Source organism: Eucyclogobius newberryi, unplaced genomic scaffold (assembly GCF_026437365.1).
Source record: "Eucyclogobius newberryi isolate DKJ021-1_F unplaced genomic scaffold, fEucNew1.0.hap1 SCAF_8, whole genome shotgun sequence".
Lineage (NCBI taxonomy): Eukaryota > Metazoa > Chordata > Actinopteri > Gobiiformes > Gobiidae > Eucyclogobius > Eucyclogobius newberryi.
In genome coordinates this window covers 25,197,250-25,221,476 of record NW_027316500.1, presented here as the reverse complement: position 1 = coordinate 25,221,476, position 24,227 = coordinate 25,197,250, and the positions used below count along the sequence as shown (strand labels likewise).

At 43.7% G+C, this 24,227-nt stretch overlaps 1 protein-coding gene across 1 annotated transcript in view; it reads right to left on the bottom strand.

Moving 5' to 3' along the window:
• Window positions 1-3,653: 3,653 nt before the first annotated feature.
• zcchc24 (zinc finger, CCHC domain containing 24) overlaps window positions 3,654-24,227 on the bottom strand; it is an 85,517-nt gene continuing 64,943 nt past the window's right edge. Inside the window, exons 3-4 of the mRNA XM_072436618.1 lie at window positions 18,469-18,633; window positions 3,654-9,594 (exon numbers count right to left, since the gene is read on the bottom strand). Of these exons, the coding sequence (XP_072292719.1) occupies window positions 9,481-9,594; window positions 18,469-18,633 (279 nt within the window). The 3' untranslated portion in view covers window positions 3,654-9,480. The remainder of the gene's footprint in view (window positions 9,595-18,468; window positions 18,634-24,227) is intronic.

Sequence of the window (24,227 nt, the reverse complement as noted above, 5' to 3'; positions counted from 1 at the left end):
TCCTCCACGGCCTCGTTGGTCCACCTCTTGGTCTGACGAGCCCAGCCCGGCGCAGAAAGCGTTGCTGACTGTAGCAGTGATCCAGAGTGTTCTGCTCTCTGGTCTGGACTTTGATAAACTGTCTGTACTTTGGCAAGGCAAGTTTATTTGTAGAGCACATTTCATTCACAAGGCAATTCAAAGTGCTTCACACAGCAGGAAAAATGCCTTAAAATCACAAAGAAATTACAGCACAAAACAATTTAAGACAGAAAAGAGAAGAGTGCAAAGAAAAATCCTTTCAGTCATGTGCGCAGCTAAATAAAACAGTTTTTAGCTTAGAATTGAACATTGTCAGAGTAGAAGCCTGTCTCACATCTTCAGGAAGACTGTTCCAGATTTTAGCTGCATAAAACTGAAAGGCAGATTCCCCATGTTTAGTCCTGACTCTGGCACCAGCAGGAGGCCGGTCCATGTTTTGTCCTGACTCTGGCACCAGCAGGAGGCCGGTCCATGTTTAGTCCTGACTCTGGCACCAGCAGGAGGCCGGTCCATGTTTAGTCCAGACTCTGGCACCAGCAGGAGGCCGGTCCATGTTTTGTCCTGACTCTGGCACCAGCAGGAGGCCGGTCCATGTTTAGTCCTGACTCTGGCACCAGCAGGAGGCCGGTCCATGTTTAGTCCTGACTCTGGCACCAGCAGGAGGCCGGTCCATGTTTAGTCCTGACTCTGGCACCAGCAGGAGGCCGGTCCATGTTTAGTCTTGACTCTGGCACCAGCAGGAGGCTGGTCCATGTTTAGTCCTGACTCTGGCACCAGCAGGAGGCCGGTCCATGTTTAGTCCTGACTCTGGCACCAGCAGGAGGCCGGTCCATGTTTAGTCCTGACTCTGGCACCAGCAGGAGGCCGGTCCATGTTTAGTCCTGACTCTGGCACCAGCAGGAGGCCGGTCCATGTTTAGTCCTGACACTGGCACCAGCAGGAGGCCGGTCCATGTTTAGTCCTGACTCTGGCACCAGCAGGAGGCCGGTCCCTGAGGTCCTCAGAGTCCGAGATGGTTCATATGGCACTAACATATCCAAGATGTACTTTGGTGCTAGGCCATGGAGAGACTTGTACACAAGCAGAGCTGCTTTAAAGTCTCTTCTCTGAGCCACAGGAGCCAGTGCAGAGACCTGAGAACAGGACTAATGTGATCATACTTCCTGGTTCTGGTCAGGACCAGAGCCTTCCTTTGGTAGTTGGTGGCTGAGATTCCCCTTGTTAGAATTGTCCAGGATTATACACAAGGAGTCACAGTCAGAGCCTGGTCCGAGAGTGTGCGCTGTGCCTCCTGCACGTTCGCGCTCGATGGAATGTAAACAGCAGCCAGGATGAACGAGACGAACTCATGTGGAGAGTAGAACGGTTTGTAGATGAAAAGATATTCCAGAGCAGGAGAGCAGTGTTTGGAGATCACAGTCCCATCGGTCAGAGCGGAGCTGCCCTCCGGCTCCACAGCACAGTCCGGGACAGACTCGCTGAGCCACGTCTCCGTGAAGCACAAAACAGGAGATGAAGAAAAGTCTCTCTTTCGTCTCATCAGCTGCGCCAGTTCGTCCGGTTTGGCAGTGACTTCACATTAGAGAGGAAAATCCCAGGTAAAGGCTGTTAATCCCAGGTAAGGGCTGTTGTATGCTGTTTCCTCCGGCCCACGAGGACCCCAGCCCGTTTTCCCCTTTTGCAGCGTCTCACGCTTTTAGACAAAAGGGCTAGTTCAGCAGCAGAACTAGATGAGATAAGAGCTCTTCACGGGTGTAAGAGCAATTTACCAACAAAAACAGACAAAACAAGGAGCACTAGAACGCAGCCTTCAGCGGCAGCATCATCTCTCAGTCAGTGGACATGTTTCTATTACAAAGACGTTTTGGATTAATATTGCAGTTTACAGTCAACACAATGTAAAAAAATGATCTACTTGTTATAGTTCAATATTAGGTACCTCTATATGTCCCCTTTAACCATCGCTGACCTACAGCTAGAAGGTCTTGAGTTCAGTTTTCACGTGAACTTTTGATTGATTCCATGTCGACATAAAACTGTAATCCTCCAGCTCTGGTGGATCCTGGTCCAAGATCGGGGGAATGGTTCCCTAATTTTCTCTTGCTCCTGGAAATTAACCGTGAAGGAAACTGAAGGAAGTTTGAGAGAAAACTCAGAGACAGTTTCAACTTTATCCTTCTTGTTTTGTCCAACACAGTCTATTACAATACGTTTTTCCAACATCTTTGCTATCTTTGTTGTTAAAGCCTGATCTTATATATATTTTTACACTTAATTTTGTTCTGCAACCAATGGAAACTGTATTGTATATTAGCTTAAGAATAAAGAACCACAAGTGTCAAATTGGACAGAAAGTACAGAGAGGAATTACTGGAAGGTAAAGGACCAAACCCTGTCCATCACAGTGTTTACATGTTACATAGAAAATTATAGATTAAAGATTATGATGAAATACATTTTAACGTCTTCCTCCTACTCCTTTTTGAACACGTCTGTTTTCTTCTCTTATCTTTTGTTTTTGCATGTGTTCTGCCATGTTCAATCTAAAAGGGTTCGATCACACACACATACAGCACAACCACTGGAAACGAGGGACAAAAGCTCCTATCATTTATTTCTTTATTTTTTAACCTTTATTTAACCTGGAAAGAACCAATTGAGCTCGAGATCTCTGAAATGAAAGGATTCCGTTTTAGAATCAGCTTCACAATAACCTGGTCCCAGCCTTTATAAAGCATGAACAAAGAACAAATTGTTTATTAAGAATGATTAAATCTTAGTTACATACTTGATTCATACCCTACATCTCACTCTTTAATGAAGTAGTTACTAAACCTGAATCCACTAAAAACATAATTTAAATAACAAAAATACAATTAATTTCCTCATGTGTGGACAATGAAGGAATATCTTATCTTATCTTAAAAACTATAACACCAGCAAGTAAGCCCAATAACCAGAGAGCGCCAGTTTCAACTCCCTAATCTTATGTCATATCCTGTGATTTAAAAAGGCAGAACTATTGAGAGCACAGGTTTGATCCAAGGCCGTTTTCTTAATAAATGCTCCAATTTGTTATTCAAGAAGAACTTTTATCATCATCTTCTTGGACATGAGCAAAACGGGTAAATCTTTTGATAAACTTTAGTTCATAAAGTTTTAAGGTTTAGTCTTTATAAACCTTTCTGCTCTTAAAACCTCTTAACCACAAGTTCTCTCCCACCAAACTTAATCATATTTATGAAAAACATGAAAACCTGTCAGAAGCAGTTCAATCTCTACATCGCTACATCTCACATCGCAGTATAAAAAACATCAAATATTCGTTTGTCTGTTTCTGCTCCCACTGTTGTGCTTATGTGACGTTCTAAACATTTGAATTGTGGTGTTGCGTAAACGGCCCCTGTGATCCGTGCGGTTGAAAATGTGCGAGCCTTCATGCCCGCGCGGGGAGAAGAAAAAAGGTTCTGTTTACGGAACATAAACTTTGCGTAATGATCGTTCTGCGTCCAGCAGCGAGCGCACGTGTTGTGTTTGGACGCAGCAGAATTCCCACATGAACATGCCTCCCACTTGGCGCCAGCATGAGGTGGATTCAGAGAAATAAATACCATCAAATCAAAACAGGTCAATGCAATTCACCATGATTATTTTTATTTGTCAAACTGTCAACAGCACTAAAAAAGCACTACAATGTTCTCCCATCTAACAAATAAGGCACATTTTGGAATGCCGTTTCGTGGACCTGAAGTGACAGACTTTTTTATCTTGGATACAACGGTCTCTCCAAAATATATCTGTGTTCTGTCCAGTCTACATAATACATTATTGCAAATATCAAGTGATAACAGTCGAGGATACAAACGCACATTGACCACATAAGTGTTAAACAATACATTCAGTAAATATGTAGGCTACAATAGGGCCTGGAGACGCATATATCAGATCATGACTTTAAACAGAATTCTTTTTGCTGCACAGTTGAGTACAAAGTGTTTATCTAGTAATATTGGAAAACTAAAATGTTGTGATTACCCAATAGATTTGAGCAAAATTGTAAACAGCTTGGTTCTAGTTTTAATTTAGTCCAACATTTTAACACTCATGTAATATTGTCAAGCAAAAAGTTATTGTAATGTTCTTTTTTAAACCATCAAACTTTGTTGTTTTGTTCTGCAAAAACCTTTAGGAAAACAAAAAAGTGTTTAAACATGTTTTCCAGAGTTGTGATGATTATATATTAGACAGAGATTACCAGAAACATTTTCATATAAAAACAAAAGATCTGTGTTAGGCAAAATTAATAGTTACATTTAAGGTTTTGGTTTTGATTTGGTCTAAAATTTGACCGTCAGTGAAATATTGTCAATCAAAAAGTTATTTCAAATTCTGATTTTGTTGTTTTGTTACTTGAAAACCTTTGAAAAATGCAACAAACAAACAAAACCATCATACTGTTTTTCTTCATAATCTTTTCCAGAGTTATGATATCAGACATGAATACCCCAAAATGTATTAAATGTTCTTGGTTTTCTTGCAATATTGGAAAACAAAAAATCTATTTTAAAAAATGTCCAAATTTTGGCAAAATTGTAAACGTCGTAAAATTCAGGTTTTATTTTTTATTTAGTCCAAAATTTGACACCAGTGAACTATCATCAAACCCTGCAAAAACTCTTTTAAACCAATTGAAATCATATTTTTTTTTACATAATATAGGTGTAACCAGGCCCAAAATAACTAACCAGAAGTTGCTCTTTATGTTAATGCTACTGCGTTTAAATTACATTGCACCAAATAATATTCCATAATATTTCATAAAACCAAACATGCACATGCAAACTCTAAAACAGTTCTTTGTCACACTCTCTCTTCAAAAGTATAAACAATCGCTGCTAAAACTACTATTAATAATAACATCAAAATACATCAAATATATTTTTTCATAAGAATATTTGCTTGTCGCTTGAAGCAAACTACATCTCACAGTTTAACGTGCTTAATACAGTGGTGAGTATCCATCACTAAGTAAGAAGAGAAGCAAAAATATACTTTCAAAATAGTGTGGTAGATACAGAATAGGCGACTGTACGATGTCAAAGGCAGCACAGTTAGTTAGCAATATAACACTGATAAATCTTCCTATACATTGGCTTATAATTGCATATTAATTATGTACCAGCTTTTTCATAATATCCTATGTAGAAAACAATATTTCCTTTTTAGTGTAACTTGCAAATTCTATACAAAAAAAGAGTAAAAAATCTTAAATATTTCTGCAGGATACGCCCTCAGATTATTGACAAAATCTCCCAGCTTTTTATTTTTTAAATTTTCACCAAAACGGCCCTTCTTCACTCAAAAAGCTTGAAAGTTGCCTCACACTTATAGAGCTAAAACAACAGCCATCAAATATATACATAAACAGGAACAAAAAAAATCTCTTCTGGGAAATATTTCTTGAGTTGTGTTTCAATTCCGAAATACACACTCGCTAATATAAAAGTACGTGTGAACGGTCCTAGAAAAGTCAAGTATGTCGTTGTATCGCGATTCAATTGATGTGTCATGTTTCAGCTGCTTCCACTGGCGCTTGGTTTGCCTTTAACACAGAATTCATGTTGTAAAAGTTAGTTTAAGCTTTAGTTTACAGCTACATGGCTCTAACATTGTGTCAAGTCTCATCACACAAAGAAAGAAAACTGCTATGTATTCAAAGAGAAGTCTAGTATTTTGGAATATACTCGGGCTAAGTAGGTCTAAAATACTACAATAATGCTACTACTGGTACTTTGGAGGATTTCGGATCGTCAGCGATGCCATAAAGCGCAGAATGGATGCCACTTTTTCATCATTTTGTCTGGTATATTGTTATTGAGTAAAATTCTCATTGGCCCCATAAACATCAGCCTGGTTTAAAGGTGCACCATGTGACTTTTCAGGTGGAGCGTCTGCTATTTGCTGAGTGGGGCTGTAACAACGTGCAAATGTCACTGAATGACATCACTACGACATATTCAGGGTACAGCATATTGTGATAATGTAAAGAAACGCCTTGACACGCCTTTGGTACGATTAATCACTGCTATTTCTCCATGTGGTGCAGATGATGCTACCGGGCCAAGTTACAGGTCAGATCTGTGGAGAAGAGACCCTCCTCACAGTCGAATGGTATTTTTCACGACATCTATAATTGAATATATGTTCGATCGATGCGTTTAACGCCAAATTGACGAACCCAACACGACCCAGAATGGAACCAGCTCAAGCATTTCTAACTTTTACAACAGACAGTTCCATAGTGCACCTTTAACCAGTGTGACATATAGTGCACCTTTAACCCGTGTGATATAACGCTTCCTCTTTTGAAACCCTAAACTTTCCATGTACGCAAAGGCATTGTTCCCACCGGTGACGGCCCATGATCACATCCTGTTCCTTCACGTCCACTTTCCCAAATGCAAAGTCATCAAATGATCCTTCCAACTCCAGAGGTATTTAAGCCTCTAAAAGCCTCCAAGTGGCCGTGTCCCTTTCCCGAGCCACTTCAAAAGCCACTGCCCAGGAGAAAACGTGAGCTCCACAGATTATGATACGAGGGCTCCGTGTTGTGTTGAAGAAATAACATCTTTGTTGATATTCCATGACAACAGAGCGCAGAGGGCCACTGTGCCAGCTGGATGTGCTGCCTCGGCCCCTGGCCCCAACTCAGCAAATTGTGTCCATGTGAAAAAGCCTCGTGCCAGCTCACACCGCTAATGAGGCAGTGCTGTCTGTAGTCGAGCTGCTACATGCTACAACACGCTACAACATGCTACAACACGCTACAACATGCTACAACACGCTACAACATGCTACAACACGCTACAACACGCTACAACACGCAACAACGCGCTACAATGCGCTGCAACACGCTACAACACGCTAGAAAACGCTAGAACACGCAACAACACGCTACAATGCGCTGCAACATGCTACAGGCTAATAGGCTAATGCTAAACCTATCACGGAGGCAGAGAATGACTCGGATTCAGAATCCTGATATGAGGAGATTTTGATTGACTGATACTTGGATCATTTGACTTGCTTTAACTGATTTAATTATGTTTTTCAGCCAATAAATCTTAAATAGTCAGAACTAGTCGAGATCAGAGCTCTGAAATTGACTTTCCCGACTCATAATGTGATTTCAGAAAGCACAAGCTGTTTGCTATACTATACTATATATATGGCTAGAAATATAAACTTCAATTTCAAAATATAAAGAAAATATGTATTTCTTATGTTCTTTGTTGTCATGTGTAAAAATAATAATAACACAGGCCTTCACTGAATTCAAACGTCATCTTAGTCACTTTCAATGAACCTTCCTCGCAGCTCGCCTACACATTAAATGTACATACTTCAGACCGCTCGTGGTTGTGGCGTCACCCAAATATCAATCCAAAAAAGAAGGCATCCATTATGTGTATATCATAATAATAGACTGATGAATACTTTAGCAGTACGTGGATGTATGAGTGATACAAAGTCCAGCCAAAGTGCTCCAAACGCTAATATGATCTTTTATCAAACTGATGTAATGAACGCTGACACACACTCGCCTCCTGGACATATCTCTGAGTTCATTTGAGTACAACTTTTTCCATTGACTTTACTTTGCCGTCGTCCCACAACAACACTAACCCTTAACTCTGCCGGCGTGTTTTCAATTTACTTTAAGATGCAACATACGTAACAGCATACAGCTAACGTAACGCTAATCAAATTGTGGCATTTCTACAATCTTTCGTCCCGGGGCCCATACTGAAGCAATCCTTTTCCCCTCAGATATTTTGTACCTTTGACGGTTCATTAAACGCACGACTAATTAGAAACACATTGATTACACGTAGCTAAACACAAGCGGTAATAAAAAGCTTTTTGGGGACGGAATAAAATAAGAGCAATTATTTTCGCATCTGAGCCTACAGTAGTCGCTATAAAGGCTAAACTGTGAAGCGATTTAACAAAACAACATACAAACGCGCTACTTCATGTCCCAGGTACAAGTTCGATTGCACACAAGCAAAATAAATAGGCCCAATTGTAAGCTATAGGGATGTATGGCACGGTATCCCTTAGTTCATTCACAGTTAGATCTGATGTGCTGGTTACATGGCGAGACATCATAAGGCCCTGTGCATATTATTATACCATTATACAGTATATTATAGGCAAAATGGAAGGCAGATCTTTGTAAACACGAAGCTAGAAAATAACCCCAAAGTGAGGTAATACTGACAGTGACGCTAACGACGCTAAAGGCTAACGCAGGGCCAGTAGGTTTACAAGGCACTGGATTTTACAAAGCACTTAAGTGAGAGAAATTGCTCCCATTTTAGGTGTAGTGAGCGTTTTAGTGACATTTACATGGAATATAATGGATGGTAGATGAGAGGAGACAAGCTATGCAGATGATTACTACAACTAAAATGTGCTACAGTATCATGGTAAATGTTTAGTCAGCATTTTGAAAACTGAAATGCTATGGTGACCCTGCAGGGACACGAGTCACTGACATCCTATATACTTAATAACAGCACAGAAGATATCAGAGCTTGACCTATGACATCACAAAAACTGGGAAATTTGAAATGGAGAGTTTTTCTGAGGCTCAGATGGAGACGATGTAATAAACAGGATTCATCAAACAAGCATGAATTAAGCTAAACACAACTCCAAGGATGTTTGTAAGAACAATGTTATGGTTAAAAGCTCAACAAAGTACATTTTCCATAATATGTGTCCTTTATGGCCTTTTGCAAAGTAGACCGACCATCTTTTTAGTGCTTTTGTGTGACCACAAAGGGTAGTTGTTACAGTACGATCATAGTAAGTTGTTTTGGTCATATTCAAGGGTTTCAAATGATGTAAAACTGGGACTCTTGTCTAAAAAAACTATCCAAAACATAATGTGCTATCGTTTGAATCATCTAAAGTCCTCAATATGGCGTCCATATCAGGAAAAAGTAATGAAACCCATGAATAAAATGTAAAAATGACATTGTCACACATTGCACTGTCCTTACTTTGACTAATCAAATGTACAATGGCCTTGAAGGGACAAGCTTATCTCCAACCAATCGATGTAAATACTCTAGAAAAGGTCATTCTGGAATCAGCTTCTTTGTAAACAATATCCAAGATGGCCACTCCTCACTTGCTCTAAGCAGTGTCTCCTTTTGAGTGATTGTGAAAACTTTATACATTTCCAAAGACAGGCCAGACCCACCGTCATTCCATGTAAATGCACATTACATACAAAGATAGAACTTGCTACAACGTGAGCAACAGTCTGCCATATTTTTAAGGCTTCTGGAGTTGAAACAAGTGAAGGTGTCATGAAGAACGGGACGCCATTTTGGATCCCGGTTCCTTGGTTTGGGCAGGCTCTCTCCGTCCCGTTGCGGGTGGCGGTTATTGCACGCGGCGGCAGTAGTAGCCCAGGACCTTGCACTTCTCGCACAGATGCTGAGGGTGCTCCTTGCTCTGGTCCGACACGTCCAGGCCGTCGGGCTTCTCCAGGGGGCGCTGTGGAGCAAAACGGAGCCACAAGAAACAACAGGCGTGAGTGAGTCATGGGGTATCAAAAAGAGCGCCAAAGAATGCATACTAAACAGCAGGCACAAAGCACAGTAAAGACGCCGTATAGACTTTTATAGGCGTTTGTTTGGCAGCCGAGCCCATTCCTGCTGTATATCCCAAATGTCCGAGCCCCACCAGCAACTCCAGACTGTGTGCAATTAAAGTAACAGAGATATGGCAACGCATCCACTCGGCACTGCACTGCACTGCCTTTTATCAACCTTGACATATGGCGGTTCACGTTTTATGAATTAAAGTAATGCACAATCTGGAAAAATTCTTGTTTGGACATATGCAGTGAATCACTACATCATGACTTGATTACGGAGCACTAGGATCTGTCTGACTAGTTACAAATAGCAACTGTGTGTTGGAAATTATGAGCACGTTTCGATGAGGGTATGTGGACTTTAAAGGTGCACTATGTTACATTTCTGGAGGAGAATCCGCCAAACTCTTTTCTCGTGCTGTGCCTGGAAAGTTCCACATTATGGCATTAAACGTGAGGATGATAACCTTTCAAAGCATTTTTTGGCAATGAAATACATACAACTGAATACAAGCAAGATGTATTATGTTTAATGCTATACTGTGGAACATTCCAGGCAAAGCAATAACCTCTCCATGGAGACGAGCAGGTGACAGAACCCACCCGAAACCCATTTAAAATGAACATGTTTGTTTCCTCAATTTAACCAATCTGAATTATTTGGGGCTGAATGATGTGGAATGGTTACTTTGAAAAGACATGCATTTTCCAAGACATTTAATGGGGCTTTTCAGATTCTAGAATGTGATGATGTCATACTTTAATATGGGGGCAAGGGCATTTCCTGTTTATTGTATTTTGCCATGAAATTTCCAAAGTGCAATTTTATTCGTAACTAGACCAAAGAACTTGTTATATTACAACAGATATCTGCATTATAACAATATTAATCTCAATTGCCTCCATCTGTATTATATAATGGGCCAATAGAATGTTGTGATGTCATCTTGAACCCTTTTCACCTAAAATATAGGATCTTAGCTTCAGTCTAACACTTTTACACTATAGTCCTTTCAGAATGACATCATCGCTGCAGATATGGCAACGCATCCACTCTGGAAACTCCACAGCATTTTAACAACTTTGTATTCAGAAAAACAACTTAATTTAATAGCAAGTGCTGCAAACAAGCATAGCGAGCAATGGAAAGATTTTCAGGGACTAACAGTATTTAAATGGCCAACTTTTAACAATAATCTAATGGAATATAGTGTTTGGCGCGGTGGTTTATGCCGTAGCGTAATCAGAGGGAAAGGGGTGAACACGGGTCAAGCCCAGGCCATATTTCATTCTGCTGCTAATGAGTCTGCCAGGAAGTACAGAGCGTTTACTGTCGGTGCGTCAAAGGCATCGGGCTGGAAACTCTGATGTGCTTTTATGGAGGTCCAGTCAAAGCAAGGTGAACGGGATCAAAAGGCTGAGGGATCCAGCTTTGCAGGTCCGACACCAATATTTGGGCTTTGAATATCTGCTGGTGCCCAATATCAACCCATACAGGGTCAATTTAAACCCATTCGAACGTGTCATCAAAGCTGATCCTAAATTGCTAAGGGTTATTTACAGTAATGATAGGCTAGTAACATAATTTATAGGCCAATTACAGTGACTTTACAACATCAAACTTGCAGAAAATAGGCCTAGAGCAAAAAGGACACTTCATGAAAAGTGTATTCTTTGGCAGTATCAAGTGCATTTCAGTTTTATTTGGAGTGCTCCAAAGAAGTACGATTATGTTTTTAACCCAATACTCTGTTAATAAAACCAAGCCATCATTATTCTGTCCCAGAGTCTGCTTTTAGTGCTGTGCATAAAGTAACTCTTAGTGTAACTAAAGCCTGAACTTGAACCCAGACGGCCTCTTGTTGGAATTAGTGTTGATGTAAATGATTCTATTGCTATCTCAGTTTTTAAAGGGGGTTAATTTCTGTCAATTTATAATAATAATAATAATAATAATAACTTTTATTTATATAGCGCTTTTCAGTGACCCAAAGACGCTGAACATAATAAAAAAGGGGGGGGTATTTACAGACAGGGGGGACAACACGTACAGAACACATTAATATACAGATAAAATGAACAAGACAGAAGAAGTAGAGAGAAAAAGATGGGGATGTAACAGGGGGTAGAAGAGTAGGCAATGGGGTAGAGGAGGCTAGGGGTAGGGGAGGTCATAAGCTTGGGTGAAGAGGTATGTTTTGAGGCGGGATTTGAATGTTGTGAGTGAGGGAGAGTGGCGGACAGGTTGGGGGAGGGAGTTCCAGAGTCGGGGTGCTGTTCGGGAGAATGCTCTGTCGCCAAAAGTTTTGAGTCGGGATGTTGGTGCAGTCAGGGTGAGAGAGGAGGAGGATCGGAGAGCTCGGGTGGGGCGGTGGGGGATGAGGAGGTCAGACAGGTAGGGGGGGCAAGGTGGTGAAGAGCTTTGAAGGTGAGGAGGAGTATTTTAAAGTTTATGCGCTGCTTGATGGGGAGCCAGTGGAGAGAGCGGAGAACGGTAGTGATGTGATCACGGGACCGGGTGTGGGTGAGGAGGCGGGCAGCGGAGTTTTGGACCATTTGGAGTCTGTGGAGGGAATGGGAGGAGATGCCAGTGAGGAGGGAGTTGCAGTAGTCGAGGTGGGAGGAGATGAAGGCATGGATGAGGGATTCAGCAGCGGGGAGGGTGAGGCAGTGTCGGATTTTGGCGATGCGGCGGAGGTGGAAGTATGAGGTCTTGACAATGTGGCTGACATGGGGAGTGAAGGAGAGGGTGGGGTCCATGATGACACCGAGATTGCGTACCATATATACGTATAATGTGTTGTTTAAAGACTACACTATAAATGCTCTGGCCCCACAGATTTCTGTTGTTTAATCCACATTTGAGAGAGGATTCTTGACCAAACCACGACTAAAGCCCCACATTTTGCTCCAGCGTGCCGCCCTGTTGTGACTGTGTCCCTCCATTGCCCCATTACACACTCTGCGCTGAGCTGTGCTGAGCTCAGTCACCAGCACAAAGTTGTGCTTTAATCTCAAGATGAAACATTTAACCACTGTAGACAAAGATACGGCTGTAGTCATCAGGACACTGTGTTTTTAAAACAAGACGTTTGACTCTCATTCAAGAGTCATTCTCAATCTGTGGGTCTAGTCTGAGAACTCTGATATTTATCCTACTCAGAGTAAGCCCTGCCCACGGGCTCATCCTCCTGATAATAGTCTGTCCTGTTCTATTTTATCTATTTGTTTGCGATATTTTAAGTTCCCCCTAAACTAATCTTCTTTGTTACCGCAGCAGCTGTGAAATGGGCATTTACATCCTTTTGTTAGCTGGCTGGCTGATCTTGCCCTATGGCCTCCACATACTGCTGTATATTATGGGTAAATTTAACGATTTCTGTTAAAAGAAGGATTCTTTTGTTTCTTCTTTTTTTTCCTCTTTAACTCTCTTTCAAACCATCTCTTTTCCTGCTTAGACTCTTCACCTCACTGTCTCCAAAGGAGTGGTTTGTGGCTTTAAAGGTCCCATAACATGCAAAATCGACTTTTCAGAGCTTTTAACCTTCTTACATTGCTATTTGTGCTTCATATATGTACCCAGAGTGTTTTTTTGATTGATTCCCGCAGTTTTTAGCTATATTGCAGACTATCTCCTTTTCTCGAATCTCCAAACTGACGGGCGGTGGCTGCAAGACCGCGTCATAAGGGCAAGCACGCGTCACAGTTCTATCGTTTCTCACTCACTCGCGCGGAGCGGCGCAGCGCAGAGCTAACAGCGCACAGCTGTGGGGCACACACTACGTCACGGCTGGGCGGGGCACACACGCTCTGAGACTACGTCAGGGGTTGGGCGGGGGAGCCAGATCGCTCTTCGCAAGGGTGGGGGCGAATATCAAACCAAACCAAGCCGTCTGCATTTCCGGGTTGGTGAGGGGGTCCAAGGTCTGGGTGATATTTCTTAACTATTATGTTAAGGGTGTTGCACAACCCTTATTATTATCAATTATACACTTAGGATAGACTACGAAACGTGAAAAAAAGCATGTTATGGCATCTTTAAGATGCACTGCGCTCTGTAGTCCTGAATGTGTGTGTCTTCTGTGCTGACACAACACCTTCTGCAACTTTCACAGCTACTATCTTAGCATGATGTACTACAGAAAATACTATTGTACACTTTTTCCCAGTTCTCAGAAAACACTCCCATTACAGATTCATGCCCACATCTGCCCTGGAGCTGATTGTAGGAAACATGTCTGCCAATCAGTGCCAACAGCCTCTTCAAACACCAGAACTCATGCTCAGACAAGGTGGTGTCTCAGGACTGCTGTAATTGAACCACCAACCTTGCTGTTTTAGGAATACTGCTTAACCCTGAGGCTCCAGCTCATTCATAATGATAATTATTACAAATAAATAAGTACACATTTAATTACACACAATGGTCACAAAGTGAAGGATGTAAAATAATTTAATACATGGCAATTTTGCAGACACAAACATGTAAAAACAAATTGTGTTATAATGTTTTGGGGAATATCTTGTCACATTATAATATCTGATGTGGAATAAATCTATCAATGTGGAATAAACATCAGTAGCAGTTCTAACACTGGGGACACGTTGGTTTTAGCCCACACATTCTGCGCTCGATGTTCTGTCAATATAAAGGAATTCCTACTTCTTCATAGAGCACAAATACAGATGTTCTTCATGCACAATAACAGCTTTCATAAGGTTGGAACCAAACTGTTTAATATGCTTTCTATCTTAATCCATAACTGCCAAAAAATGTCAGTGCCACTTTTATGTGACAAGTGCCGCTATTATTAAATGTGACTGGCTTACATGTCTCGCACGTCTTGTATTTGAGACCAGAGTTCATATTATTTGTATTTATTGCGATCACTTTTGCCTCCTAACCAAACCTCCATGTAGCCATCCATGATCATCTGTGTCTATCGACCCTGCTCAAGATGCTTCTACCATCATTCTCCCTTTATCTCATCACTGACATTGCTCTACCCTCCAAAGCTTATTCATTCAGTAAAGTCAGATTTGCCTGTATCTGTTGCGGCTGCAGCGTTGTGAGTTCCAATTCAGCTCTCGACAATTTTCTGCATCTCCATTTCGTGCTGTAACTGTCCTGTCAAATAAAGCCTGCGGGCCAAAAAATCCTTTAAAAAAAAGTCTGAAATGGAACCAAACCAATCCTACATAAATAAATACAAAACTGGGCCCAAATTTGAACCAAACCAGGATAAAAGGCAGATGTAAACAGAAAATGATTATTTCTCACAAAACGTTGACTTGATCTTGTGATAAACTGCTGTATTTCCAGTGATGATAACTTGTTGAGCAAAACAAAGCTAGCGCACGTTAGCATCAGCTGTTTCCTGTTTATCGACGCACGGCAACTCACATCAAGACCCAAAATATTATATTTCTAGTGAATATTGCATCTAACAAATACAAACCTGATACATAAAATTGGCTGCAGAGGCGAAGAGAAGTGAAATAAAAACTGAAAAAGCTGATGATAAACCAGAAGTAGTTCCCTGTTGTCTCTAGCTTTAGCCACGCCTCACAGTGTCACAAACGTACACTAAATGTCTTCAGGTCTGATTTAGATTTTATTTGAGAAAACGTTTGTTGTATTTGGGTGCCGTCAGTTACTCTTGTTCATGTAGCACGCCGTTTAAAGTTCCAAAATGCTCTAAAGTGAACCGGTCTGGGGAATAAGAGAGCCAGTCGAAACGTGGTTATAGAGCTACTACTTTAATAAAAAGACTCACAGTTGAGCTACATCCCTGCTGTCTCTAGAATAGAACCTGTATGCTAATCCCTTTCCGTGGAGTAAGTAAACACAAAATACACTCCTTGTGCAACTATCAGCAGAGATCACATTATTTGGCATGGGTTTTGGCATCATATAAAACGGCACATTTACAGATTTTTATCCCGGCGTCCTGCAGAGTGGGTGGGATCCATGCTGAGTGTATTTATGGGAATGTTTGGTGGGCAGGGAGAGTTGAAAACGCTTGAGGACACAGAGGTTAGCGGTCCGGTTCAAACGCTGCTGACAGGGGGAAATATGCTAAGTGGGTGACACGGCTAACGCAGGGAATTTGCCGTGCTGTGTGTAGGTCAGCCACAAGAAGACGGAGAGGACAGACCACAGCGTTTCTTTTCATTCAGTGGCGTGGAAGTGTGGGAAGAGCAGTGGGGAGGTGTTTAGGAAAGTATGTATAGAAGGCAGAGGAAAGGAAATACTAATGTGCTGTAACAAATTAGCCATCCAGTTTCCACTCTTTGGGGTCGTATGAGCATGTGATGGAGTGGGCAAAAGTGCTTCAGGATGTTCTTATTATAGAGAAGTTTGCTTGTGATCACCAGACCTATCTTGACTTGTATAAAACCTATATGTTGTCAATTGTGGCCATTTGCACACATAAAAAGCTTACGTTTATGAGAGTAAAGTACAGAAGGAATCTCTCAATTTAAGATTGGTTTTCCTATTCAACCTGCAGTGTCTCACCTTGATAAATAGATCTGATTTCAAAAGAATAGGTGGGTAATTCAGCAGTGCTAATGGTAAAAGTGGCAGTATTCTTCACAGTACGCCTAGTACGTCTCCACAATGACTTATGATCACAAAGGTTAAGCCGGCTGTGGCCTGGGTAGTACATGGGAGACCACTGGGAACACCATGTGCCACTGCAGGACAGCAGCGTCTCTATTGCAAGCTGTTGTTGTGTCCTTAGGCAAGTTATTTCACCCACATTGCCTCATATGAAGGCACTGAGGGGGAGAGAATGGCACAGACTGGCAGCCTTTGTTTCCGTCAGTCTAACCCAGGGCAGCTGTGGCTCCCATAAATCTAACCAAACCTAATAGCAGCTTACCACCCCAGAGGATCATGAACGTGTAAAGCAACTGCCAGTGTTTGGAAAAGCTCTTTATAAGACTATAATGCATTATTATACTGCTGTATTTGTAGTGCTTAATATTTGAATACATCCTCTACATAGCACCATAACATTGAATTAACAACAGTATTTTAAATGAAAAGGTTATTGTGGATACTACAATACTACAAAGTACTTCTCCGTGAGTCTTTGAGTCTTTGTGTCCAGAGCGTGTTAATGCGGTGAGTATTCAGACTGTGGGGCCTCTGCACTTTCACTATTTTATTTCAGGAAGTGGAATTGGAAGAATGTGGAAACGCATAAATATCAAAGATGAAGCCTAGAAGGTAAATATAACTCAGACTGATGAAAACACACAGATTCTGTCTCATGTACGTCCAAACATTTTCACAGACAAGCCTTGTGCTACCTCCCTTTGCCTTGAGAACAGCCCACAGCGTCGCACTAAATAGTTTCATATTATAAACTATGCACAGAATCCCTGCAGCCCAAAGCCAAACTAAGCCCTCTGCATAAATGTATACTCAAGCTTAATAACTTTAGTGAAAATCCTCCGGTTCAGGCGTGTAATTAGTTTATGAAATTCAACTTTACGGCAGGGCTATGGAGGAATGTCAGTACTCGGGCTTCGTCTTTAATTTAACAGGGCCATCTGGATCAGGCGATAATAACCAGCCGTGCAGAACTCAGCCTGTAGTCTGTTCATCTCGGTTGGACAATCAGATTTTGCAACAAAATTCCACCCAATAATTGTGTTTTATTGTATTTCTGAGGAACATCAAAACAGTTCCCAGCACAGTATTTAATCTGATACGTATTTGTTTCCCTCAAAAATTAAAAGAATGGAAAATCAACTAGAAAAGTTGGTTCAACTGTTTACATCTGTGCAAGTTTATACAAGCTCATTGCTTAATTATGTAAACTGCACTTTTGTCCTCCACCACATCATATGTCAAAGCTGGAGTAATGTTTATTATGGGCTCCGCCTGGTGACCGGAGGAGATTCTAATACATGATGCTTAGCAATGAGACCGGCAAAACTGCAACGCACACAAATGATTCATAACATTATTTATTTATTTCAATGGGAAAGGCGGACAGGAACAAAAACAACATGGGTAAGATTTGACATTTGCAAGTATAATTTTTTTGAAGACCTGACAAAGTGGAGATTTCTGGCGCCCCCTTTTTGTAGTTCCTGCGTGTTTCATACTACAACAAATAATACATTATGCAGGCTGAGAAATAGATTTTCAAAGTTAGGGGCCAGGGGGGCCCCCTACCTAAAAAAAGTTAGGGGCCCCCCAGCAATTTCAGGGGCCCACAATCGCGCGCGGCATCCTGGCGTCATAAGAACAAGATACATTTATGTAGAGAGGTTTTTGGTTAAATACGCTGCTATTTAGGCTGCAACTAATGATTATTTTACAAATCGATTACTCCTTCAAATAATGGATTCATTCTTTAGGTAACAAAAGTCCTGTGATGGCGATGTCTGTTCAATTAGATGCAAATGGAGCTAAAATGATGCATGATTTAGTGTCTGTTTATTGTCCAAATCATTCAAATTAGTTGACTATCATTTCACTAATTAATGAATTGCGATTAATCTATGAATTTGTATCAGCCGTACACATGGGTGGATCCGACATTTTTCCTTCTTGATTATTCTAACTTGACATAAGCCTTTTGGATGAGAGGCGAAACGTCTTCAACTACCAATTACCTCATCAGGTAAATCCAGATGACATTTTGACATTTTTGTTGGCTGCTTTGGACATTTCCTGAAAATACAATTCACATTCCTAAACATTGAAGAACACGAGCTGTGCGTCCGTGCGAGCCCCGCCCTGCACATACCTGCTTGTGTGGGTAGACGTTGATGTGACACTTGATGCACTCTTGTCCCATGTTGGCCCAGGAGTTGCCGCTCATCCACTTCCTCTTACACTTGGGACACTTGTACTCTCCGAAGCACCTCTTCTTCCCCTGGTACGGCGTCAGGCCCTCTCCTTTAGGTCTGGCCTGGGACACAAATACAACACGTTTTAAGTTGCGGTCCAGCAAAAGAAGAGGGGAAAAAAAGAACATTCTGCACAAGGAATGGATAAAACGCTGTGATTGATGGGCGCTGACGGCAGGGTGTGGCCGTCCAAATGGCATACATCTATAATACATCACACGGCGCACTTCGACACACGGTTTTGGCACCATGAGCGGTTGCGTAATTGACATTTACTTCCAGTGCATCTGCGTTCAATTACCGCTGTGATTCGCGCATGGGAGATGATTACGAACATCGGCCTGCTCTACGAAAACACAGGGACAATATTTGGGGAGTTGCCTGTGCGATGATGTCACGCTGACAGCTTTATGTCGGCCACGATCGACACATTCTCCCCAAAAGCACACACCGCGCACAAGCACCAGCATAACAGACCAAACCAGCAATTAGTTCATTAGTTGAAGCTTGTCATTATCGACTCACGCTGGGGCAATGTAACCGGATATTATGTTTGCTTTGGTTTAAACGAAAATGTAGAGTGAAGCAACACAACATCCCACGACGTGACGCTCGGACGCAACAAACTATTACTTCCGGGTTTGCATACGATAGAAATGTTTTATAATCGAGTGCAGATATTGTGCAGTGGTCTAAATATGTCACAAAATCCTGCTTTTGTAATGAACTGCCGCCATTTCTTTGATTTAGAACAAGCTGAAGAGTAAATCAGAGCATCGTTTGTAGATATGAAAGGTTTGAATCCAGGATGTGGTTAAATGAGTTTCAGATCGTCCAGATGTCGTCGAGCAGCAATAGAGATGGAGAACTACTGCTTTTGAAAGAACATGGAGATGACACAAGGCCAGATATGTCTTTGGGTAAACAAAACGCGCTGCATTAAGTCTTGTCTGAGCTTCGCAGTAGTTTACAGATTCAGAGAAAGTCGGTCGGTTGGTCTCAAATGTCATTTCAGATGGATAAGTCAAACATCTGTTCAGTGACAGCGTTTACCGGTGTTCGAGTGATTATTTCAGCCGACACAATCCATCCAGTGGTGAAACTGAAGGAATGTTTCATCTGAAAATGTTTCTCATGCATAGATGGTTATCCGATATGACAGAAATAAATAATCTTTAATTCGCAGCATGCATGTGACGGCCGCGCTCCAGAAGGTTAGGAAATGTGCTCTCCAACTGTAACTGGGCCAGATTCCCCCTGCAAGCCGGGGTTTTGTTTTCTTAATCACTTTTACATTGGCTGCAGATTTTAGGGTTTATCTCGGAGGTAGAGGAGGGGACGGGGGGGTGGGGAGGGGTCCAAGTGTTTTGTCCCGGCCCCTGTATGAGTAATACCGGCCCTAATGAGCCGCATGTGGAGCCGTCCCAACAGACGTCAGCACTTTGCATCAGCAGCTCTGGACCCAGCGAAGCCCCGTGCTCTGTGGGGCCGGACCGGACCGCCTGACCCCCACCGGTCGGCCCCGTGTCCCCCAGTGTTGCTCTGGTCTCCCTCCCCCCGTGTTTTTCCTTTATGATTGCAAGTGGTGTGAAATGAGGTGAAGAGTGGGAAGAAGCATTCATCAAACTATTAGATCTGAAAAAAACTGTCCTGCAGCCAATCCACTTGTCCAGATCGGGACGGTCCTGAAGTGTCTCTGTCATAAGTGAACTGGGCTGTTTAAGGGGTCCAAAGTGGGACGTGAGTGGGACGTGAGTGGTCCAAGCGTCCAAAGAACGCTCTTGAGACGGATGGACGAACAAGAATGAAGGTGAAACACGGCAAAAATTAAAATAAATCATGTTTTTTTCACAAAACGCTGGCTTGATTTTATGATAAACTGCTCTTTTGTCCAGTGGTGGTAACTGTAACTTTTATGTTGGACAGACTTAGCAAAGTAAAGCTGGCGCGCATTGGCAAAAGCTGTTATGATCAACAAGATTGAAATGATTATATTTCCAGTGCATAATTGCATCTAAAAGTGTAGAGCCTTTACCCTCTGACCATAACTCACTGCATTACATTTGGAAACATGGAAGTGAAATGTCTTGTTTACTCTGGTTTTACTCTAGTGTCCACCTCGCCTCCTTCACTGTGTCCACCTCGCCTCCTTCACTGTGTCCACCTCGCCTCCTTCACTGTGTCCACCTCGCCTCCTTCACTGTGTCCACCTCGCCTCCTTCACTGTGTCCACCTCGCCTCCTTCACCGTGTCCACCTCGCCTCCTTCACTGTGTCCACCTCGCCTCCTTCACTGTATCCACCTCGCCTCCTTCACTGTGTCCACCTCGCCTCCTTCACTGTGTCCACCTCGCCTCCTTCACCGTGTCCACCTCGCCTCCTTCACTGCGTCCACCTCGCCTCCTTCACTGCGTCCACCTCGCCTCCTTCACTGTGTCCACCTCGCCTCCTTCACTGTGTCGCCTCCTTCACTGTGTCCACCTCGCCTCCTTCACCGTGTCCACCTCGCCTCCTTCACTGCGTCCACCTCGCCTCCTTCACTGCGTCCACCTCGCCTCCTTCACTGCGTCCACCTCGCCTCCTTCACTGTGTCCACCTCGCCTCCTTCACTGTGTCCACCTCGCCTCCTTCACTGTGTCCACCTCGCCTCCTTCACTGTGTCCACCTCGCCTCCTTCACCGTGTCCACCTCGCCTCCTTCACCGCGTCCACCTCGCCTCCTTCACTGTGTCCACCTCGCCTCCTTCACTGCGTCCACCTCGCCTCCTTCACTGTGTCGCCTCCTTCACTGTGTCCACCTCGCCTCCTTCACTGTGTCGCCTCCTTCACTGCGTCCACCTCGCCTCCTTCACTGTGTCCACCTCGCCTCCTTCACTGTGTCCACCTCGCCTCCTTCACTGTGTCCACCTCGCCTCCTTCACGGTGTCCACCTCGCCTCCTTCACTGCGTCCACCTCGCCTCCTTCACTGCGTCCACCTCGCCTCCTTCACTGTGTCCACCTCGCCTCCTTCACTGAGTCCACCTCGCCTCCTTCACTGTGTCCACCTCGCCTCCTTCACTGTGTCCACCTCGCCTCCTTCACTGCGTCCACCTCGCCTCCTTCACTGCGTCCACCTCGCCTCCTTCACTGAGTCCACCTCGCCTCCTTCACTGCGTCCACCTCGCCTCCTTCACTGTGTCCACCTTGCCTCTTTCACTGTGTCTACCTCGCCTCCTTCACTGTGTCCACCTCGCCTCCTTCACTGTGTCCACCTCGCCTCCTTCACTGTGTCCACCTCGCCTCCTTCACTGCGTCCACCTCGCCTCCTTCACTGTGTCCACCTCGCCTCCTTCACTGTGTCCACCTCGCCTCCTTCACTGTGTCCACCTCGCCTCCTTCACTGCGTCCACCTCGCCTCCTTCACTGTGTCGCCTCCTTCACTGTGTCCACCTCGCCTCCTTCACTGTGTCGCCTCCTTCACTGCGTCCACCTCGCCTCCTTCACTGTGTCCACCTCGCCTCCTTCACTGTGTCCACCTCGCCTCCTTCACTGTGTCCACCTCGCCTCCTTCACGGTGTCCACCTCGCCTCCTTCACTGCGTCCACCTCGCCTCCTTCACTGCGTCCACCTCGCCTCCTTCACTGTGTCCACCTCGCCTCCTTCACTGAGTCCACCTCGCCTCCTTCACTGTGTCCACCTCGCCTCCTTCACTGTGTCCACCTCGCCTCCTTCACTGCGTCCACCTCGCCTCCTTCACTGTGTCCACCTCGCCTCCTTCACTGAGTCCACCTCGCCTCCTTCACTGCGTCCACCTTGCCTCTTTCACTGTGTCTACCTCGCCTCCTTCACTGTGTCCACCTCGCCTCCTTCACTGTGTCCACCTCGCCTCCTTCACTGCGTCCACCTCGCCTCCTTCACTGTGTCCACCTCGCCTCCTTCACTGTGTCCACCTCGCCTCCTTCACTGTGTCCACCTCGCCTCCTTCACTGTGTCCACCTCGCCTCCTTCACTGTGTCCATTGTGAGCCTCATCAACCCCATTGTCACACGCAGCCTGGAAAATCTGCTCCTCAGCCCTTCTCAAGGCTCTGACAGGTTTTACTAATGCAGAACGCTGCAGTGCTAAAGCGATGCCATAGCAACGGTGTGTTTGGACCTCATCCTGCAAATGAGCCAGTCCAAATATGATTCACTCCCAAATACCATACATCAAATATACAGTGGAAAAAGTTATTAAACGCACATACAGTTCCTTGATTAAAGGGAGAGGATGAAGAATTTTTATTTCAAGTTTTAGAAACGCAGCCTCACAGCCAGAAGGTGCTGCTTAATTTAATGGCTCTATAGGAGAAAGCATTCATTTGTTGTTGATTTTAGACTCTATATATCAGTATATATCATAAGTCTTCACCTCCTTAAGGCTGAGCAAAATAATACGTCTGTTTGCCGTAACCCGACCGACCCGCTATGAAACTAGCCGTCCTGGACCACCTTGTCAATTATTTCTATCACGCTTGTTAACTTGACTTTCATCTCAAAGGACTGATATCGCACTGCGTAACACATGCGCGACTTCATTTTCAGTCTTCCACATGCGTCTGTAATAACACAGACCGAGCAGAATGAGTCATGATGATACCTTAAATTTTTGGTTTATCCTTGTCGGCGCCACTGAGATGTTCAGAGTAATGCCAGGCTCTGTCAGGGTGTGAAATCTGACTTACGCAAATGCATTCTGGGATTGAAACACGCCCAGTAGCGTCATCACAACAAACATGGCGGTGCCAGTGTCCCCCGCATGTTCCCCCGCTTGCCTTAGCTACCAAAATAAAGGATAGCGACGTACAAAAGGTCGATTGAAATATCTTAAAATCGTGAGATTTAGTCTCCCGATCGGGTTGATAGAGACGTTTTCTGTCATTGACTGTTGAAGCCTGACCCCTGGTGGTCATTTCGACTCAAAAAATGACAAAATTTGGATCTTTTTTTTTGCCTTCAAAGTGAAAAAAATAAGAATTTGCCTTCCGACCGACCCACTACACTTGCCATTAAACAACAACAACAACAACAACAACAACCTTGCTCAACACCCGGTCTGGAGAGACGGGAGATGGCGGAGGAGAGTGGATCGGGGATGGAAGACGTTCTGGACGGCGTGGAGGAGCAGCCTTTTCTGCCTGCACGTGCCCGGAAACGTAAAAAGTCCCTTAGCTCGTCCGAGGGTTCTGGGAATGAGCAGCAGGATGAGGCTGAAGCTATTGATGTCCGGGGTGAGAGCAGAGACTGTAAGGTGATCATAAAGCTTGCACAGGATAGTGCATCCTTTAAGGAGTGGAATTCAGTGGCATTGTCAAAGAGCCTAACTGTAGCTGTGGGAGTGATCAAGAGTGCGAGTGTCCTTAGAGATGGCTCGCTGCTGGTCGTGTGCAAGGACGCGGCTCAGCAACGGAAGGCGATTGGAACTAAACGTCTGGGTGGAAAGGACATTCTTGTGTCTGATGCTGAAAGAAACACGGTCAGAGGAGTTATCGTAGGTGTCCCTACGGCGACGTCTGTGGATGAAGTTAAGGAGAATTTGACGGGAGTTACGGTGGTGGACGCTAGGCGTTTGAAGGTGACCCGGTTTGGGGTAAGATGTGACAGCTTGTCGGTAATGGTAACACTTGAAGGGAGGTGCCT